At 42.4% G+C, this 17,318-nt stretch overlaps 1 protein-coding gene across 1 annotated transcript in view; it reads right to left on the minus strand.

Annotated features, from left to right (window-relative positions):
• Positions 1-2,252, minus strand: part of LOC103199335 (plasma membrane ascorbate-dependent reductase CYBRD1) — a 35,994-nt gene extending 33,742 nt beyond the window's left edge. The window contains exon 1 of the mRNA XM_007943637.2: positions 2,060-2,252. Coding sequence (XP_007941828.1) covers positions 2,060-2,252 — 193 coding nt within the window. The remainder of the gene's footprint in view (positions 1-2,059) is intronic.
• Positions 2,253-17,318: the final 15,066 nt, after the last annotated feature.

Consider the following 17,318-nt stretch of genomic DNA (forward strand, 5'->3'; position numbering starts at 1 on the left):
AAACTATAATGAACTCTTAACATGATTGAAGAGTTTCAAAGTATATTTCAGAAAAAAGCTTTTTGCTTCTCTAAAAAGAATGTCTTGCAGAAAATAAGCATATTGCCATAAAATCAGAGAAACACCTTGAAACTGAGGCCACTGAAAAATCTTATTGTACTTCCTTGAGCAAGTGACTTAACCTCTGTGTGCTTCAGTTTACTCTTCGCACACGTGAGATAATGCACAGAATGGGCACACTGAGAGCACTCATTACCTGTTAGCTATAATAATATTGTGACTGCCCCCTTTGCTAAGTCCGGCAACAAGTAATACCCACATATTTCCTTCACTTTCAATTATGAGAAAATATTGTGGAAAGTTTCTTGTATTAGAAGGTGCTCTGATGCGTTCAGTTGACTGGAATAGATGAAGAGACTGTTCCCTACAACTCTGAGCGAACAGAAGGTGCTGACAGCTCTGACCCCACTTAATGGCTCCACCAAGAGAGAAGTGTGCTTCTGGTGACAGCTTTTGGAACTTGAGCATGTTTTTCTCATTTTTGTTTAGTGGCGAAATTGGTGGGAATTATGCAACAACATAACTTGGATGAGCAGCGATACTCACTCCCTGATGCCAATCCTGTAGCAGGGAAGCTGGGAACAACCACTGAGTATTAGTAACACCTTCCACTACGTCCCAGAGTCCAAGAATGGGGGCCACACCACAGGAAGGCTACAGCACACGTTTTAAATGCTTTGTTTGTTTGTGGTGAGTTAAATGATAGTGGAGAAAAGGCAGCCTGCTCACGGATAAAGCTACTAGTCCTAGGCAGTGAACATCTCTTCCCTAACCTTTCCCATCATCTCTATTATTTTCTGCGACATAAACGCAGTCCACCACTTTCTACTTTTTTTCTAATTACTTTTTTCTGCCAAGGCCTTGACTTCACTTTTTGGAAAGTGGTTACAAGTAAATTGCACTTGCACCACTACCTGGAAGTTCCTCCCGCCAAACAGCAGCCGAAGGAAATTGTTAGCACATTCTGAGTAGTAGTACTACACCAACCACAAAAACTTCCATCGTCGGAACCCTCCCTCCGCGCTAATGGCAAAGGATGCAGGCGCGGGGCTGGGGCCTGTTGCAGACGCAGCAAACTCCAGGGAAGTCAGTCCTGAACTGGGAGCACCTCTCGAAGCCTTGTGGCAGTGCTCTCGGCATCTTGGAGAAATCTTCAGCTTTAAGGACTAACACCAGAGCAGCGCCCACAGGAAGCCTCGCAGAGGAACTTCGCCAGTCAACAGCTACATAAACAAGCTGGATTCAAGGCTGTCCAATGGCCAAGCAGAGCAGTGAAACACCCGTTGGAGTCCTAGCAGAGTAACGCTCCTGAAGGAAGGAAAATCGGAGCGGATGCCTCATTCACCCTGGGTATCAGCTGACTTACCCCCACACAGGGCTGATCTGAGGATGTTACAAGACGAGGCAAATGACTGTCATCCCAGCATTTTCCCCCTGTTGCCCTCCTTTCATAATCTGCAGCCTTGAAAGCAACTTCAACGAAAGGCCTCCCTTAAAGATTGATTCTGTGCCCTCGATGACGCAGGATCGCTCCACAAGGAGCGATTTTAGGGGGCAAGCAGACCCAGAGGGGCCGGCGGAGCCGAGCACTGTCATCTCTCCTGCGTTTAAGTTCTTGGGGTCGCTAGTGCGCCTCAAAAGCGTCCCAACCACTTGCTGCAAAGAGTTAACCAACTGGGGCCGGCGCGCGAAGGGCCAGCTCCGCTTGTGCCACGGCCGCCACGCCCTGCCGACCCCCGCCGCGATCCCCAGGCCCGCACGCGCCCTGCGCCAGCGCCGCAGCTCCCGCGCTCGCCCCTGTCTACGCGAACTCCTTCTCTGACGCGGCCTCCGACACCCCAGCCCCGGAGAGCCCGCCCACCTCCGCCCCGCCGCCGACCACCGCCGACGCGGTTCCCCGGCCCCCACCCCCTGCTCGCCCACGTCAGCCCGACTCCGTTACCGCTCGGTCCAGGACCCCCGGCCCACACTGTCCTGTCTCCCAAGAGTTGCACAGTACCTATGCCCTGGATGAAGACGAAGCCCGTGACCAGGAGCACCGGGTGCCAGTTAAACTCTAGCCCGGTCCCGTCCCAGCCGAGCCCCTCTCGGTAGTGGAGGACCCAGATGAGAGTGAAGATCACCGATAGGAAGCCGACGAGCAGCGCTGACACTAGCAGCGCCAGGAACCCTCTGTAGCCGTCCATGGCCATCAGCGTCTCATGCCCCGTGCTGCGGCAGCCGCACAACTCCGCAAGGCGGCGGCGAAGGCAGACTTTGGGTGCGAGCCTGCCGACCCGAGTGGGGCGGCGACTGCTTGGAATTGTATCCTCTTGGGGGGCGGGGCCCGCCTGTTTCCTTGCCTGCCCGCAGAGCATGGGCCTCCTGGGGGTGGGCCCTGGTCCCTTGCTCAGAAACCGGTCCCACCTTGGGGGTGTTTTGGCGGCGGAGAGCTCTCACTGCTCTGGGCCCACTCACCCGGCTCGGCATCCCAGGGCACCGGGGGGCTTCGGTAACCAATTAGTTGTTCAGAGCATTTCCTAGCTACCACTTTCTCAGAACAGTTTCCGTGTCTCTTCCTTATCTGTGGGGACACTGAGTAGGGCCGTGGTGCGCACTCGGTTAAGAGAAGAGAGGGGTGTGTGTGCGTATGATTTGATTAATGAAGCCTCCTGACCCCCAATGATAAGGATGTGCCAAGGCAGAACCTGTAGTGTGGTATGGGGCAGCAGTGGACTTGGCCTTATATAGCAAAGAAACTACTCAGTTTACAGTTTAAAGAGGAAAAACAAGTACCCCCCTGGACCCTGGTCTTGCCTATATAACGATAAAAATGGATGTTACTGTGTCTGTATGTCTAAACTTTATTTATTCCAAAGCCCCACCTTGATGAAGTGAAGGTCACGCTCTGTCCTCTTCCTTCTTGGTTGGACATGAAAAGTATCATCCATATCTGTTACTTTAAATAAAAGAGACTGTGGATTCTGGCATTCTAGAATCCACTTGGGGGCGCTCACTTTTAGCGCTCTCTGGTAGCTCAAAGGCAATCACCAGATGGTGGAATAGACAGACAATGTACACAGACACTCTTTGACAAAGAAAAGAGAATCCAATTGACAGATACAGAAGATGATCCTGGAGCCCTGAGCTTTGGAAGAAAAGATACAGAAGTGGATTAAATACCAATTAGTAGAAGAACCTGAATGAAAATAGTGAATAAGGAGATAAACAGAGCTGTGGACTGTTGGCTATTCTGACAGCATGGTCAGAATACTGGTGGTGTTCAGATCTAGGCAATAACCAAAAAATCTCCCCTGCTTGCCATGGTGGCTGGTGACTATCTAGCTGTATGATTCTCACTTAGGGTGCAAGAGGTCCCAGGTTCAAATCCCAGACGAGTCCTTGTCTTTCTCTTAGGAGCTCTGGTAGCATAGTGCCTAAGGCAGTTGACTGCTAACCAGAAGGCTGGTGGTTCAAACCTACCAGCCACTCCTCAGAGGAAGGTTGGGCAATCTACTTCCATAGTGATACCACCTCAGAAACCCAAGGAGGAGTCGCTATGAGTCGACTCTGACTCCACGGCACATAACAACAACAACATACAAGACCAACAGCCAACTGAAGCCATTCCCCTTGCAAATGAGAGCCAGACAAGGATGCCCTCTATCACCACTTCTAATCAACATTGTATTGGAAGTCCTAGCCAGGGCAATAAGGCAAGAAGTGGAAATCAAAGGCATTCAAATTTGTAAGGAAGAAGTAAAACTATCCGTTTGCAGGTGATATGGTCCTATACATAGAAAACTCAAGAGACTCAGCAAGAAAACTACTGGAACTAATTGAGAGCTTTAGCATAGTGGCAGGATACAAGATCAACAAACAAAAACCAGTTGGATTCCTCTACACCAGCAAAGAGATTGCTGAAAAGGAAATAAATACCATTTACATTAGCTACCAAAAAAATAAAGTACTTGGGAATAAGTCTTACCAAGGTGGTGACACAAAAGACCTGTACAAAGAAAACTACAAATCACTACTTCAAGAAACTATAAGAGATCTGCATAAATGGAACAACATTCCGTGCTCATGGATAGGAACATCAAACATTGTGAAAATGTCAATGCTACCTAAAGCAATCTATATGTTCAATGCAATCCCAATCCAGATCCCATCAATGTTCTTTAAGGATATGGAAAAAACAATCACTAATTTTACATGGCAAGGAAAGAGACCTCGGATAAGCAAAGCACAACTGAAGAAGAAGAACAAAGTAGGAGGTCTCACACTCCCAGATCTCAAAACCTATTTTACAGCCACAGTAGTCAAAACAGCCATGTACTGGTACAATGACAGACACATAGACCAGTGATTAGAATTGAGAACCCAGAAATAGATCCATCAGCCTATGGTCAGCAGATCTGACAAAGGACTAAAATCCATTAAATGGGCAAGAGATTGTCTCTTTAACAAATGGTGCTGACAAAACTGGTTATCCATTTGCAGAAAAATGAGACAAGATCCATACCTCACACCATATACAAAAACTAACTCTAGATGGATCAAAGACTTAAATGTGAGACATAAAACTATAAAGTTCATCAAAGAAAAAATAGGGGCAGGCTTAGGGGCCCTAACTTGTGGCATAAATAGACAATCAAGCATAACCCCAAATGCACAAACAGCAGAAGATAAGCCAGATGATTGGGACCTTCTAGAAATTAAATTTTTATCTGCACCAAAAGACTTCTCCAAAAGAGTCAAAAGAGAACCTACAGATTGGGAAAAAATATTCGGCAATGACACAGCTCACAAGGAACTTACCTGTAAAATTTTTAGAAAACTCTAGCACCTCAACATCAAAAAGACAAACAATCCAATTTTAAAAATTGGCAGAAGACATGAATAGACCCTTCACTAACGAGGATATTCAGGCAGCCAACAAACACATGTAGAAATATCTGTGTTCATTAGCCACTAGAAAAATGCATATCAAAACAACAGTGAGATACCATCTCACCCCAGCACTAATAGCAAAGTTCAACAACACAGAATATAACAAATGCTGGTGAGGATGTGGAGAGATTGGGACTTTCATGCATTGCTGATGGGACTGTAAAATGATACAACCACTGTGGAAATCAGTATGGCAATTCCTTAAGAAGTTGGAAATAGAAATACCATTTCATCTAGCAATCCCACTACTAAGTATATATCCTAAAGAAGTGAGAGCCAGGACATAAACAGATATATGCATACCTATGTTCATTGCAACACTGTTCACAATAGCAAAGAGATGGAAACAAACTAAGTGGCCATCAACAGAAGAATGGATAACCAAACTATGGTCCATACATAATGGAATACTATGCAACCCTAAAGAATAATGTAGAATCTGCAAAACACCACACAATGTGCATGAACTTGGAGGACATTATGCTGAGTGAAGTGAGTCAATCACAGGACAAATACTGTATCAGTTCACCATTGTAAAAAGTCAAGGAAAGGTTTATATATGGAAGGAAACTTTCTTTGTTGGTTACCAGGGATGGGAGGGGAAGGGAGCAAACATTGCTAGGTAGATAGAGACAAGTACTGCTTTTGTTGAAGGGAAGGGCAACGTACTAAAAGTGAGTAATCAACACAGTGGCAGTGAGGACGAGGAAGACACAGAGAGGTACACAAAAGGTACAGACAACAAAGATAAATCCTTTTACATACACAATACTGTGTTGTCAGTGATAACATTAATCTATGCGTAAATAGATGAGTAGACAGATTGAATAATTAAGTATATCTAGGGAATATACCCATGACCGTATATAAAGTTGGCAGACAATATTTCTAAATATGTTTTTGTATGTGCTATAAGAATGTCCAAATATATAATAGAGCTAACAAGGGGCAAAGTTATGATAACTTCTTGGCCACTGGCAACCACCCTGAGGGAATGAGTAGTTGGACCTGGGGGCTCGGGACTGTGGTTGCAGGGGACACCAAGCTCAATTGGCACAACATACTATACAAAAACATTGCTCTGTATCTTCCTTTGGTGAGTAGTGACTGGGGTCTTTAAAGCTTGTGAGCTGTCATCTAGGTGCAACAACGGGTCTCTCATCCAGAGCGAAAAAGAATGCAGAAAACCAAAGACACATGGTAACAATTAGTTCAAGGGACCAGTAGACCATGCGATCCCCAGCCTAGGTGACCATGAGACCAGAAGAACTAGATGGTGTCTGGCTACCACCGTCAACCACTTGGAAAGGGATCAGTGCAGGAAATCCTGGCTAGAGTAGAACAATGTGGGACAAAATTCAAAATCACACACAAAAAAGACCAGGTTTGCTGGTCTGATAGAGCCCAGTGAGACCCCTGAGACTATGGCCCCCAGTTACCCTTCAAGTCTGGAACTGAACTCACCCCATTGGCTTCCAGCAAAACAATGGACTGGCATATAGGGTGAAGATTTACATCAGGTAGATACACTCCTTAGAGCAATCAATCATGGGAGAACAGAAGGGATGTGTTTGTACAGGGAGAGAGCTCATGGGGCAGGAGTGCATAGGGAAGAAGGACACAAGCAAGAGGTAACCACAAGAAGGAAGTGGGAAGACAGCTGTTACACTGGGGAATTACAGTCAATGTCATGAAGCAAAATGTGCATGAACTGTTGTATGTAAAATGAATTTCTCTGTAAACTTTCACCCTAATCACAATAATTAAAAAAAAAAAAAGAAAAAGAAAAAGAAAAAAGAGGGATCAGTCATTATTTTTCCCCTGGTGGGAAAAGAAAGTAAGAAAATGGAAGAGAAGGATCTCTCCTTCTCCTGCAAAGCTTTTGATCATCTGGCCCTGCCTACCTGACTGTCCTGGAATATTCTTGGCTGTAAGCATCTCTCACAGCTCCGGTCTTCTCCCTATCTACATCTTTGCCTCTAAATTTGCTGAACTTTAAAAACTCACTTCTACCAAGAAACCTTTCCTGAGGTAGCTCATGGTCCTATTTTATACCCGAGTGAACCTCCCCATCCCGTGCCTCCCTGTATCACTTACCAAGAAGTAATACAGTGATGTGTTTCTGTGGCTGTCTCCCCTCCCTAGACTGCCCCTCAAGGAGCATTAACTCCAATGTACCATTTTATTCCTCCTTAGCATACAGTAGTTCCTCAGTAAATGTTTGAGAGATTAATGGACTACTGAGTGTGCCAGTCAAGATCCCAGCAGGCAACGGATGGCACGCTCCAAGTGGATGATTTTAATAAAAAACGGAACTATTTACAAACATGTGGGCAGGCTGTGGGGAAACTACAGGGCTAGTGCAGTGCCCAGGCCTGAAGGGGAGTTACTGCGATCCAGAGAGAAAAAGAGTATTGTGAGGAGCACGCACTCTGACAACAGCTAAGGGTTTGAGCTGAGGGTTGCTGCTGGCCTTAAGGGAGGAAGAATGGGAAGGGGATATATATTCCAATCTCACTCTCCGCCTCCTCCCATCTCCACCCAGGGTAGAGTGGAGAAGGGTGAGAGTAGATCAGGAGGGATAAACATAAAATACCACTAAATCTGGTTTTCTCTTTTTCAGACATTTTTTTGGTTCTTGAGTGATGCAAACATCCCGTTTAATTTTATGCTATTTCTTTTCCTCTTTGTCCTTTAGCTAGTAAAGGTCTATTAACAATGCCATTGTATCCTTATTCTTTTCCCTAAAAGTATCTAGTTCTTGTCCCAAGTTAACTTCCTCATTTGACCCAACACCTTCACTCCAGTCTTGAGTTCATTTTGCTCCAAAGCAGCAAATGAGAATCTAGGATTCCAGACCCCATTTAACAGAACACCTCAGGAGAGAGACCAGTGTTATCAATGATGCTGAATTAGCTTGAAGTTGTAAGTTAAACTGAGGGAATTTAAACTTTTAACTTGTACTTTAAGGACCAAACTTTGATAAAATTTGTCACTTAAAAGAGAAATTTTTAAAATATAAAGATTGTTATGACTTTTTAGGAGCAGAATAGGAAAAATTACGTGATATCAATATATTAAAAACCACAATATCTTATTCTTACCAAGGATCTTTAAAAAGCATATGGGTGAGTGATCAACATGGTGGCACTGAGGAAGAAAAAGGCATAGAGAGCTACATGGGAGATGAACCCTTTTGGACATACAATACTGTGTTGTCAGTGAAGGCAAACATGGCTATATGGGTGGACAGATGGGTGGACAGGCTGAACTATTAGGTATGTCTATGCAGAGGGAAGTGTGCCCAAGACCATTTATAGGGTTAGCAGACAATGTTTCTACAAGTGTATTTGTATGTTCTATAAGACTTCCTAGGTGTATAGTAGAGCTGACAAGGGACAAGGTTGTAGTCACTTCTTGAGCACAGCCAGCTACCCAGAGGGAGGAAGTAGTTGAACCAGTGGCCTCGGGACCATAGTCACAGAGGACATCAAGCTCGATTGGCATAATACACTACAAAGAACATTGTTCCACCTCCTACTTTGGCAAGTAGTAACTGAATCTTAAAAGCTTGCAAGCTAGATGCAACAATGGGTCTCCTCGTCTAGAGCAAAGAAGAATGAAGAAAACCAAAGATTCATGGAAACAATTACTCCAAGTGACTGGTACACCATGTGATCCTCAGCCTATACGACTGTGAGAGTAGAGAACTAGATGGTGCCCAGCTACCACTGTCAACCACTTGGAGGAGGATCTATGTAGGAGATCCTGGATAGAGTGGGAGAACAATGTGGAACAAAACTCAAAATCATTTGGAAAAAAAAAAAAGGACCAGGTTTGCTGGTTTGATAGATCCTGGGGTGGAACCACTGAGACTATGGCCCTAGCTGGCCTTTAGGTCTGGTATTAAACCCACTCCTGTGGCTTCCAGCCAAACAAATGACAGGCATATGAGTGAATATTTACACTAGGTAGATACACTCCTTGGAGAGAACAATCATGAGAGAATAGAAGGGCTGTGTATGCACAGGGACATAGCTCAAGGGGCAGGAGTGCATGGAGGGAAGGACACAGGGAAGAAGTAACTATGGGGAAGAAGTGGGAGGGGAGCTGTTGCATTGTGGTAAATTGTAGTCAATGTCATGAGACAATGTGTATGTGACCTGCTATATGGAAAGTGAATTTACTCCGTAAACTTTCACCCAAATCACAATTAAAAAAAAAAAAAAGCATATGGTAATGCCTAATGTTTTCATCTTAATGAAGGGGGACAGAGAGACCTAACTGCTTTGGTTTAAATAGTTGCTGCAGATTTGGGGAAAAGGTGTTCTTATCAGACCACCAAGCCACTGCCTCTGATTCAGATAAGTTATTTAAAGTCTACTATTGTACTTACCTCGACGGCACATAACAACAACAACAACAACAACAATTGTACTTACCACATTTATAGATGGCATAAAATATGGAGGAATAGGACAATTATTAATGGCTAAATAAAAAATCAAAGTTGTCTTGAGAATGGAACCTTGGGTTGAAATAAAGAAGAAAATCTAATTCAATAATTTGATCAGTTCAATTGAATAAAAACTTACTGAATACTTATTATGTATCAGATGCAGTGCTAGGTACAGAGGGTACAAAAATGGAACACTGTTGTGCTGAAGGAACTCACAATTCAGGTCAGGAAGTAGAAAATCATCAGAGACATATATCCCTGCAGATAGCTTAAATTTTTAAAAATCACACAAATACTGCATTGGGGATGCCTGACTGAAAAGAAAAACACAAAAATCAAATTCACTGCCAGAGTCAGATCTGACTCATAGTGACCCCTCCTTGGGTATCACTGTGTAGCTTGCCCAACCTTCCTTCTGAGGGTTTGAACCACCAGCCTTCTGGTAAGCAGTCAAATGCCTTAGGCAACTGGGGAGTTTTAGCTGGTAACAAACTCATTATGCACCAACAAGTGCAATGTTTTTCTAGATAAGCAAACACACACACCTGGGTTGCACTCACAGAAGGACAGTGTTCAAGTTAAGAGCAGTAACTAAAGCCACTGTTCCTGCTGGGCTGATCAAGGAACAGGTAGTGCCTCAGGCATTTGACTGCTAACCAGAAGGCTGGAGGTTCAGACCCACCAGCCACTCCTCGGAAGGAAGGTTGGACAATCTACTTCCATGGTGATACTGCCTCGGAAACCCAAGGAGTGGTTGCTATGAGTCAAATCCAACTCAATGGCGGTGAGGTTTTTTTTTTTTTTTGGCAAGTTAGTGGAGAGTCTGGAAAACATATCAAAAGCCTGGATTCAGTTCTCTTGCTAAATGCTATAGTTTCATAACCTTAAATTTTTGTTTTGTTTGGACATCTAGCTTCTGATTAGTCATTGCTTTGCTACTTTACTCCAGAGGGCAGAACTAGGACCAATGGTGGAAGATTAGAAGGAAGCAGACTTGGCTTAATGTTAAGGCATTTTTTAAACAGAGTTGCTCAACAGTAGAATTTCCCTCAGGAGATAGTAAACAATTTGCACCAAAGTATTTAACTTAGAAAACTTGTCAGCAATGCTATCTAAAGGAACCCTGATGTGTGAGTGGAGGAGAGTGTTCAGGAAGGGTGGGGGAGTGGGCTCATTAACAGGATGGCCTTTCTAAAACTCTGTGATTCTAGAAATATGTACACATTGACACAGATTTTTATTGTCCCTGACATAGGCATAGGGTGTAGAGTAAGGAGATAGGATGTGAAGGGGTGGGGAAACAAAATCCAAACCCCATCCACTGTGAGATAAGGAACCAGATGCCTTGTATGCCATCTACTTACTGATCTTCCAAAAGGTAGTATTTTGTTTTCTTTTGATGCAAACACAGGCCCACAGAGTTGTTTGCTTTGTGGGATAAGTGGACCATTGTTTTCAACTTTCAAATGTTGACTGTGTGCTGGTTACTGTCTGTTTGCTCCTACATTCTCCACCCTTCTTTGCCTTGCTTTGTGCCCTGAGATGCTGACATCTGCAGACTGCATCACCTGGGCTCTCTTGCTCTCTGGCTTCCATTTGCGTTTGGATAATGGTCCATGCTGGCAGATTAGTGGGCAGGAGAAAGAGCAATCTGTTCATTCCCTTTTACCCCTTTGCCAGATCATGGTTTTTGCAGTCATTGCATTCTCTTTGCCACAACTAGTTTCAAGTGGCCCCTATCCCACAGCTGCAGCTCTCACAGGGCTCCAGTAACACAGTGACATCACTGTTGTTGTTGTTGTGTGCCATCGAGTCGGACCCGACTCATAGCGACCCCTCCTTGGATTTCCAAGGCAGTATCACTACTGAAGCAGAGTGCCCCATCTTCCTTCCGAGGAGTGGCTGATGGATTTGAACCGCCAGCCTTCTGGTTAGCAGTCAAGTGCCTTACGCACTATGCTACCAGAGCTCCCAGTGACATCACTAGGGGGGTATAAAGAGTGTGGACCACATTGGGTGACACTGTCTCTAGAGGAGGTGATACCAAAATGATTGTCTTTAAAATTTTTATGCAATGTTTCAGCAGAAATTTATTTTTTATAAAAATATCCCTGTAATTAATTATAACAACAAAAACATTTGTCATAAACCTAGCTTACATGTATCAATATACCTAGAAGGCTACAACTCTGTGCTAATTTACTTTTTGAACCTTCCAGTGTGCTCCAGAGTTGTCATTATTACTCAATGACAATGACACTTTGAATCACAAAGTGTCATCTGCATGGGCTACAAGCACAATTTTCATTGTTGCCAGTGTTTTCACAGTCACAGATTTTGTCAAATTTTCTGGTGCTTTAGCTACAAAATTGTGGTAATTTATGAACTTAAATACATAACATTTTTGGGAATGAAGCAGTAATTAAAGGAAAAGAAGGAGAAAAATAAAAATCGTCTGCCACTCAGTTACCAATAATGTTGTAAACAATAATGTTGTAATTCAACGTACAAAGATTTTACAAAACAGTTTTGTTGTTGTTAGGTGCCGTTGATGAATGAAACACTGCCCAGTCCTGTGCCAGCCCCACGATCCTTACTATACTTGAGTCCATCATTGCAGCCACTGTGTCAATCCATCTTGTTGAGGGCCTTCCCCTTCTTCATTGACTCTCCACTTTACCAAGCATGATATCCTTCTCCAGAGAATGGTTCCTTCTGACAACATGACAAAGTAAGTGAGATGAAGTCTGGCCATTCTTGCTTCCAAAGAGCATTCTGGATGCACTTCTTCCAGGACAGATTTGTTAGTTCTTTTATCAGTCCACGGTACTTTCAGCATTCTTCACCAGCACCACAACTCAAAAGCATTAACTCTTCTTTGGTGTTGGTGTTCTAATAATCTAAGAAATATTACTTTTAAGCAATTTACAACTATATTTATCACATATTAGTCTATGAGTAAAATTGATAAACATTACTAAGGATTCGTATGGTCTGGTATGGGAGGAGGTCCATGTAACACCATGAGTAACTGCACTGGGTGACACCAATCCTAGTGACACCCCTGCAGTAACACCAACTTCCTTTGAGTACTGGCTTCTTGCTATTGATTGTCTCTGGTCTTCACCATTCTTTGTTGGTTTCTCTTAACTATTTGCACCTCTATAAATAGTTCTTTTATTAAATTCTTTCCTTTGTGCAAACCAGATGATTCCTGCATGGCCTCTGGAAAAATAATCTCACCTGCTAGTGTTTCCCTATCTCCACCCAAATGCTGGAGCTTTCTTAAGACATCAGGCAGAAGAGAAACAGGTTTAAATTTCTTGTTCCCTCATTGTCATTTACTATCTTTACCTCCTGGGTTAGCAAAAAATAACCAGATGAGGAAGAAAAGGATGGGGCTTGGCCACACCTAGCTAAACTCTATGTAATTGGAACCCCTCCCATACAAACCCATAAACTCTTGACTAAAATATAAGCTTCAAGGTGGGGAACCTGTCTGTCTTATTTGCTGCTATTCCTCCAGAGCCTGGAACAGTTCTTAACAAAGGAAGACTGCTGACTGACTCATTGACTAGAATATTAGTGAGTCTAAGATAAAGTCAGTTAGCAAAGAAGAAATCCTCTTGAACATTTTTCTTGTAACCAAGCTTTCTTACATAAACCACATTTTATAAGTACTTTCAACTGTTTGGGTGGGATATTATACTCTGTGAAAAAGTGAGCTACACTATTATTAATGAGTGGTCAAAAGTATAATTTTATCTTTAGAGAACATTTATTGGATGCTTCCTTGTTTGGCTTTGTAATAACAGGACTAAGGGCTCTAATTATAATCCTCTTTGACACTGATGCACTTTATTTAAAGGCATTTATATGCAGAACATCTTGGAATTTATTTCCAGAATTAAAGGATTTATTTTAAAGATTTATGACGAAATATTGCATGTCAAAAAAAAAAAAAAGAAAAAGAAACCTCTGAAATTACTACTAAAGTACACCAGAGAATTTCTCTTAATTGTTAAAATATTTGGCTAAGGTCTTAAACACACCTCACTGTATCTAAGAAAGCCCTGATTATAATTTCTGTTATCAAATGTTGTTGTTGTTGTTATGTGCCGTTGAGTTGGACCTGACTCATAGTGACCCCTCCTTGGGTTTCTGAGGCAGTAGATTGTCCAACTTTCCTTCTGAGGAGTGTCTGGTGGGTTTGAACCGCCAGCCTTCTAGTTAGCTGTCAAGTGCCTTAGGCACTATGCTACCAGAGCTCCTTAGGGAAAAATCAAATGGTGGTTGTTGTTGTTGTTGTTATGTGCCATCGAGTCGGCCCCGACTCATAGCGACCCCTCCTTGGGTTTCCAAGGCAGTATCACTACGGAAGTAGGATTGCCCAACCTTCCTTCCGAGGAGTGGCTGGTGGGTTTGAACCGCCAGCCGTCTGGTTAGCAGGCAAGTGTCTTAGCCACTATGCTACCAGAGCTCCCAAATCAAATGGTATATGTCCAAATTTTATTTTTATTTGAAAATAGTTTAGTTTGGCTTCTGTCAATTATATTGTTGCTTCCAACCTTAGATTCCAGTCACCAGAAAACAGTTTGGAATAAGGGAACATACATTGTTCGATCTGTGACTAGCTTGCTGCATGCTGGAAAAAATCATGGAGGCTAAAAACTGGGCTGCAGTTTCCTGATCTGGGACAGGACAGATTTGGATTAGATCAGGGGTTCTGAACCTGGTGTCTGTGGATAGAACCTGGATGGGAAAAAAACTGCATCTTTATTTACACTGAAATTTAGTAATTCCTTCAATTATGACTGCAGAAAACAAATGTCAGTAGTATTCATAAAGATATATCAACATAAATCACTGATATTTTGATGTCTCATTAGAATTGTCACATAAATCTCAATTTATCACTTATGCTCAGCACTATTTCAAAGTACCGTAAAGATCTGCAGCTAGATATTTTAAATGTATCAATAATGAAGTACATATATTATTATATCACTTTTTTTTTTTTTTTAATTTTGGTACCTCTTTTTCAATATATTTGGTTTCCTTTGCAATGCTGTTTTTATTTTACATGCTTAAAAACAGTATTCTGAGGAGAGGTCTACATGCTTTATTAGTCCACGGCAGAGAAACAGTTGATAATCCTTGGGCTACATGACCTCTAAAGAAGTATCCCACTGGGATGACTCAAGAGAGTCTTAAATGCAGTGAGTTACTTAATATAGCCCTTTTAGCCATGCATGGTCTTGTAACTCGCACACAATGATTGGGTGGCATGATAGTTAAGGTTGGATGTCAATTTGGCTGGGCCATGATTCCCAGGGGTTTGGAAGTTATGATGTAGCCATCTCATACATGATGAGATCTGATATAATGTAATCACCTCCACAATGAGATCTGCTATGAGCAGCCAGTTAAGTGAAATAGAGTTTCCTCAGGGATGTGGCCTGCTTCCAGTATATATGAACATCTGACAAAGCTCTGTGGTTTTTTGCTCAATCTAGATCCTTCATATGGCTCATCATTATCTGACCTCTGGTTCATGGACTTGAAGCAGTGGCCTACTGCATTGCCTGCCCATCTTGGGATTGTTGCCTTCACAGCCAGTGAGCCACCAGTCTGCCATCTTACCTGCTGATGTGTATTTGTCAGGTTCTATAGCTACATGTATTAGGAGAAGCCTCCAACCTCATGTCTGACCCATGAATTTGGGATTTGTCAGCCTCTACAACCATGTAAGCCATTTCCCTGAGATAAATATCTCATCTGTCAGCTTCACTGGTTTTGCTTCTCCAGAGAACTCAGCCTAAGACAAATGTTGTTATTAGGTGCCATCACATCAGCTCCAACTCATAGCAACCCTATGTACAATGGAACAAAACACTGCCAGTCCTGCCCATCCTTACAGTTTTGATATTCTTGACCTCATCATTGCAGCCACTGTGCCAATACATTTCTTTGAAGGTTATGTCATCTGCATGTATCGCAGGTTGTTAATGATTCTTTCTCCAATCCTAATGGCACATTCTTCTTCATATAGTCCAGCTTCTTAGATTATTTGCTCAGCAAACAGATTGAATAAGTATGGTGAAAGAATATAACCCTGACAAACACCCTTCCTGATTTTAAACCAGGCAGTATCCTCTTATTCTGTTCGAACAACAGCCTCTTGATCTGTGTACAGGTTCCTCATGAGCACATTTAAGTGTTCTGGAATTCCCATTCTTTGCAATGCTATCCATAGTTTGTTATGATCCACACAGTTGACTGAGACAGACTCAGAAGAAGGAAGAGCCCATCCACTTCTCAAACATTGGCCAGTGAAAACCTTATGAATGGTAGTGAAACACTGTCTGATATATTACTGGAAAATTTTATGAATAGCCCTGAAACATAGTCCGATACAGTGCTGGAAGATGAGCCCCTCAGGTTGGAAGGCACTTAAAATATGACTGGGAGAGAGCTGTCTCATCAGACTAGAGCATACCTTAATGATATGGATAAAGTAGAGCTTTTGGGACCTCCATTTGCTGAAGTGGCATGACTCAGTATGAGAAGAAACAACTACAAACATCCATTAATAATCAGAACATGGAATGTACAAAGTATGAATCTAGGAAAATTGGAAGTTGTAAAAAAATGAAATGGAACACATAAAGATTGATATCCTAGGCATTCATGAGCAGAAATGGACCAGTTTTGGCCATTTTCAATCAGACAACCATATGATTTACTATGCCAGGAATGACAAATTGAAGAAGAATGGTGCAGCATTCATTGTCAAAAAGAATGTTTCAAGATCTATCCTGAAGCACAATGCTGTCTGTGATAGAATAATATCCATTTGCCTACAAGGAAAGCCAGTTAATACTACTGTTATTCAAATTTACACACCAACCACCAAAGCCAAACATGAGGAAATTGAAGATTTTTACCAACTTCTGCAGTCTGAAATTGACTGAACATGCAATCAAGATGTGCTGATTATCACTGGTAATTGGAATACAAAAGTTGGAAACAAAGAAGAATCACTGGTAGTTGGAAATTTTGGCCTTGGAGATAGAAATAATGCTGGAGATTGTATGATGGAATTTTGCAAGACCAATGACTTATTCATTGCAAATACCTTTTTTCAACAACACAAATGGCAGCTATACACATGAACTTTGCCAGATGGAGTACACAGGAATTAGATTGACTGCATCTGTGGCAAGAGATGATGGAGAAGCTCAATATCTTCAGCGAAAACGAGGCCAGGACCTAAGTGATTGTAGAAGATACCATCAACTGCTCATATGCAAGTTCAATTTGAAGTTGAAGACAATTAAAACAGGTCCACAAGAGCCAAAATATGGCCTTGAGTATATCCCTCCTGAATTTAGAGATCATCTAAAGAATAGATTTGATACATCAAACACGAATGACTGGAAACCAGATGAATTGTGGGGTGACATCAAGAACATCATCCATGAAGAAAACAAAAGGTCATTAAAAAGACAGGAAAGGAAGAAAAGACCAAAATGGATGTCAGAAGAGACTCTGAAACTTATCCTTGAATGGAAAGTAGCTAAAGCAAATGGAAGAAATGACAAGATAAAAGATCTGAACAGAAGATTTCAAAGAGCAGCTCGAGAAGACAAAGTCAGTTATTATAATGAAATGTGTAAAAACATGGAGTTGGAAAGCCAAAAGAGAAGAGCATGATCAGCATTTCTCAAGCTGAGAGAACTGAAGAAAAAATTTAAGCCTCGAGTTGCAATATTGAAAGAGTCTATGGGCAAAATGGGAGCTCTGGTAGCATAGTGGCTAAGGCACTTGACTGCTCACCAGATGGCTGGCGGTTCAAACCCATCAG

Source organism: Orycteropus afer, unplaced genomic scaffold, assembly GCF_000298275.1.
Source record: "Orycteropus afer afer isolate SDZICR_OR568_19922 unplaced genomic scaffold, OryAfe1.0 scaffold00001, whole genome shotgun sequence".
Lineage (NCBI taxonomy): Eukaryota > Metazoa > Chordata > Mammalia > Tubulidentata > Orycteropodidae > Orycteropus > Orycteropus afer.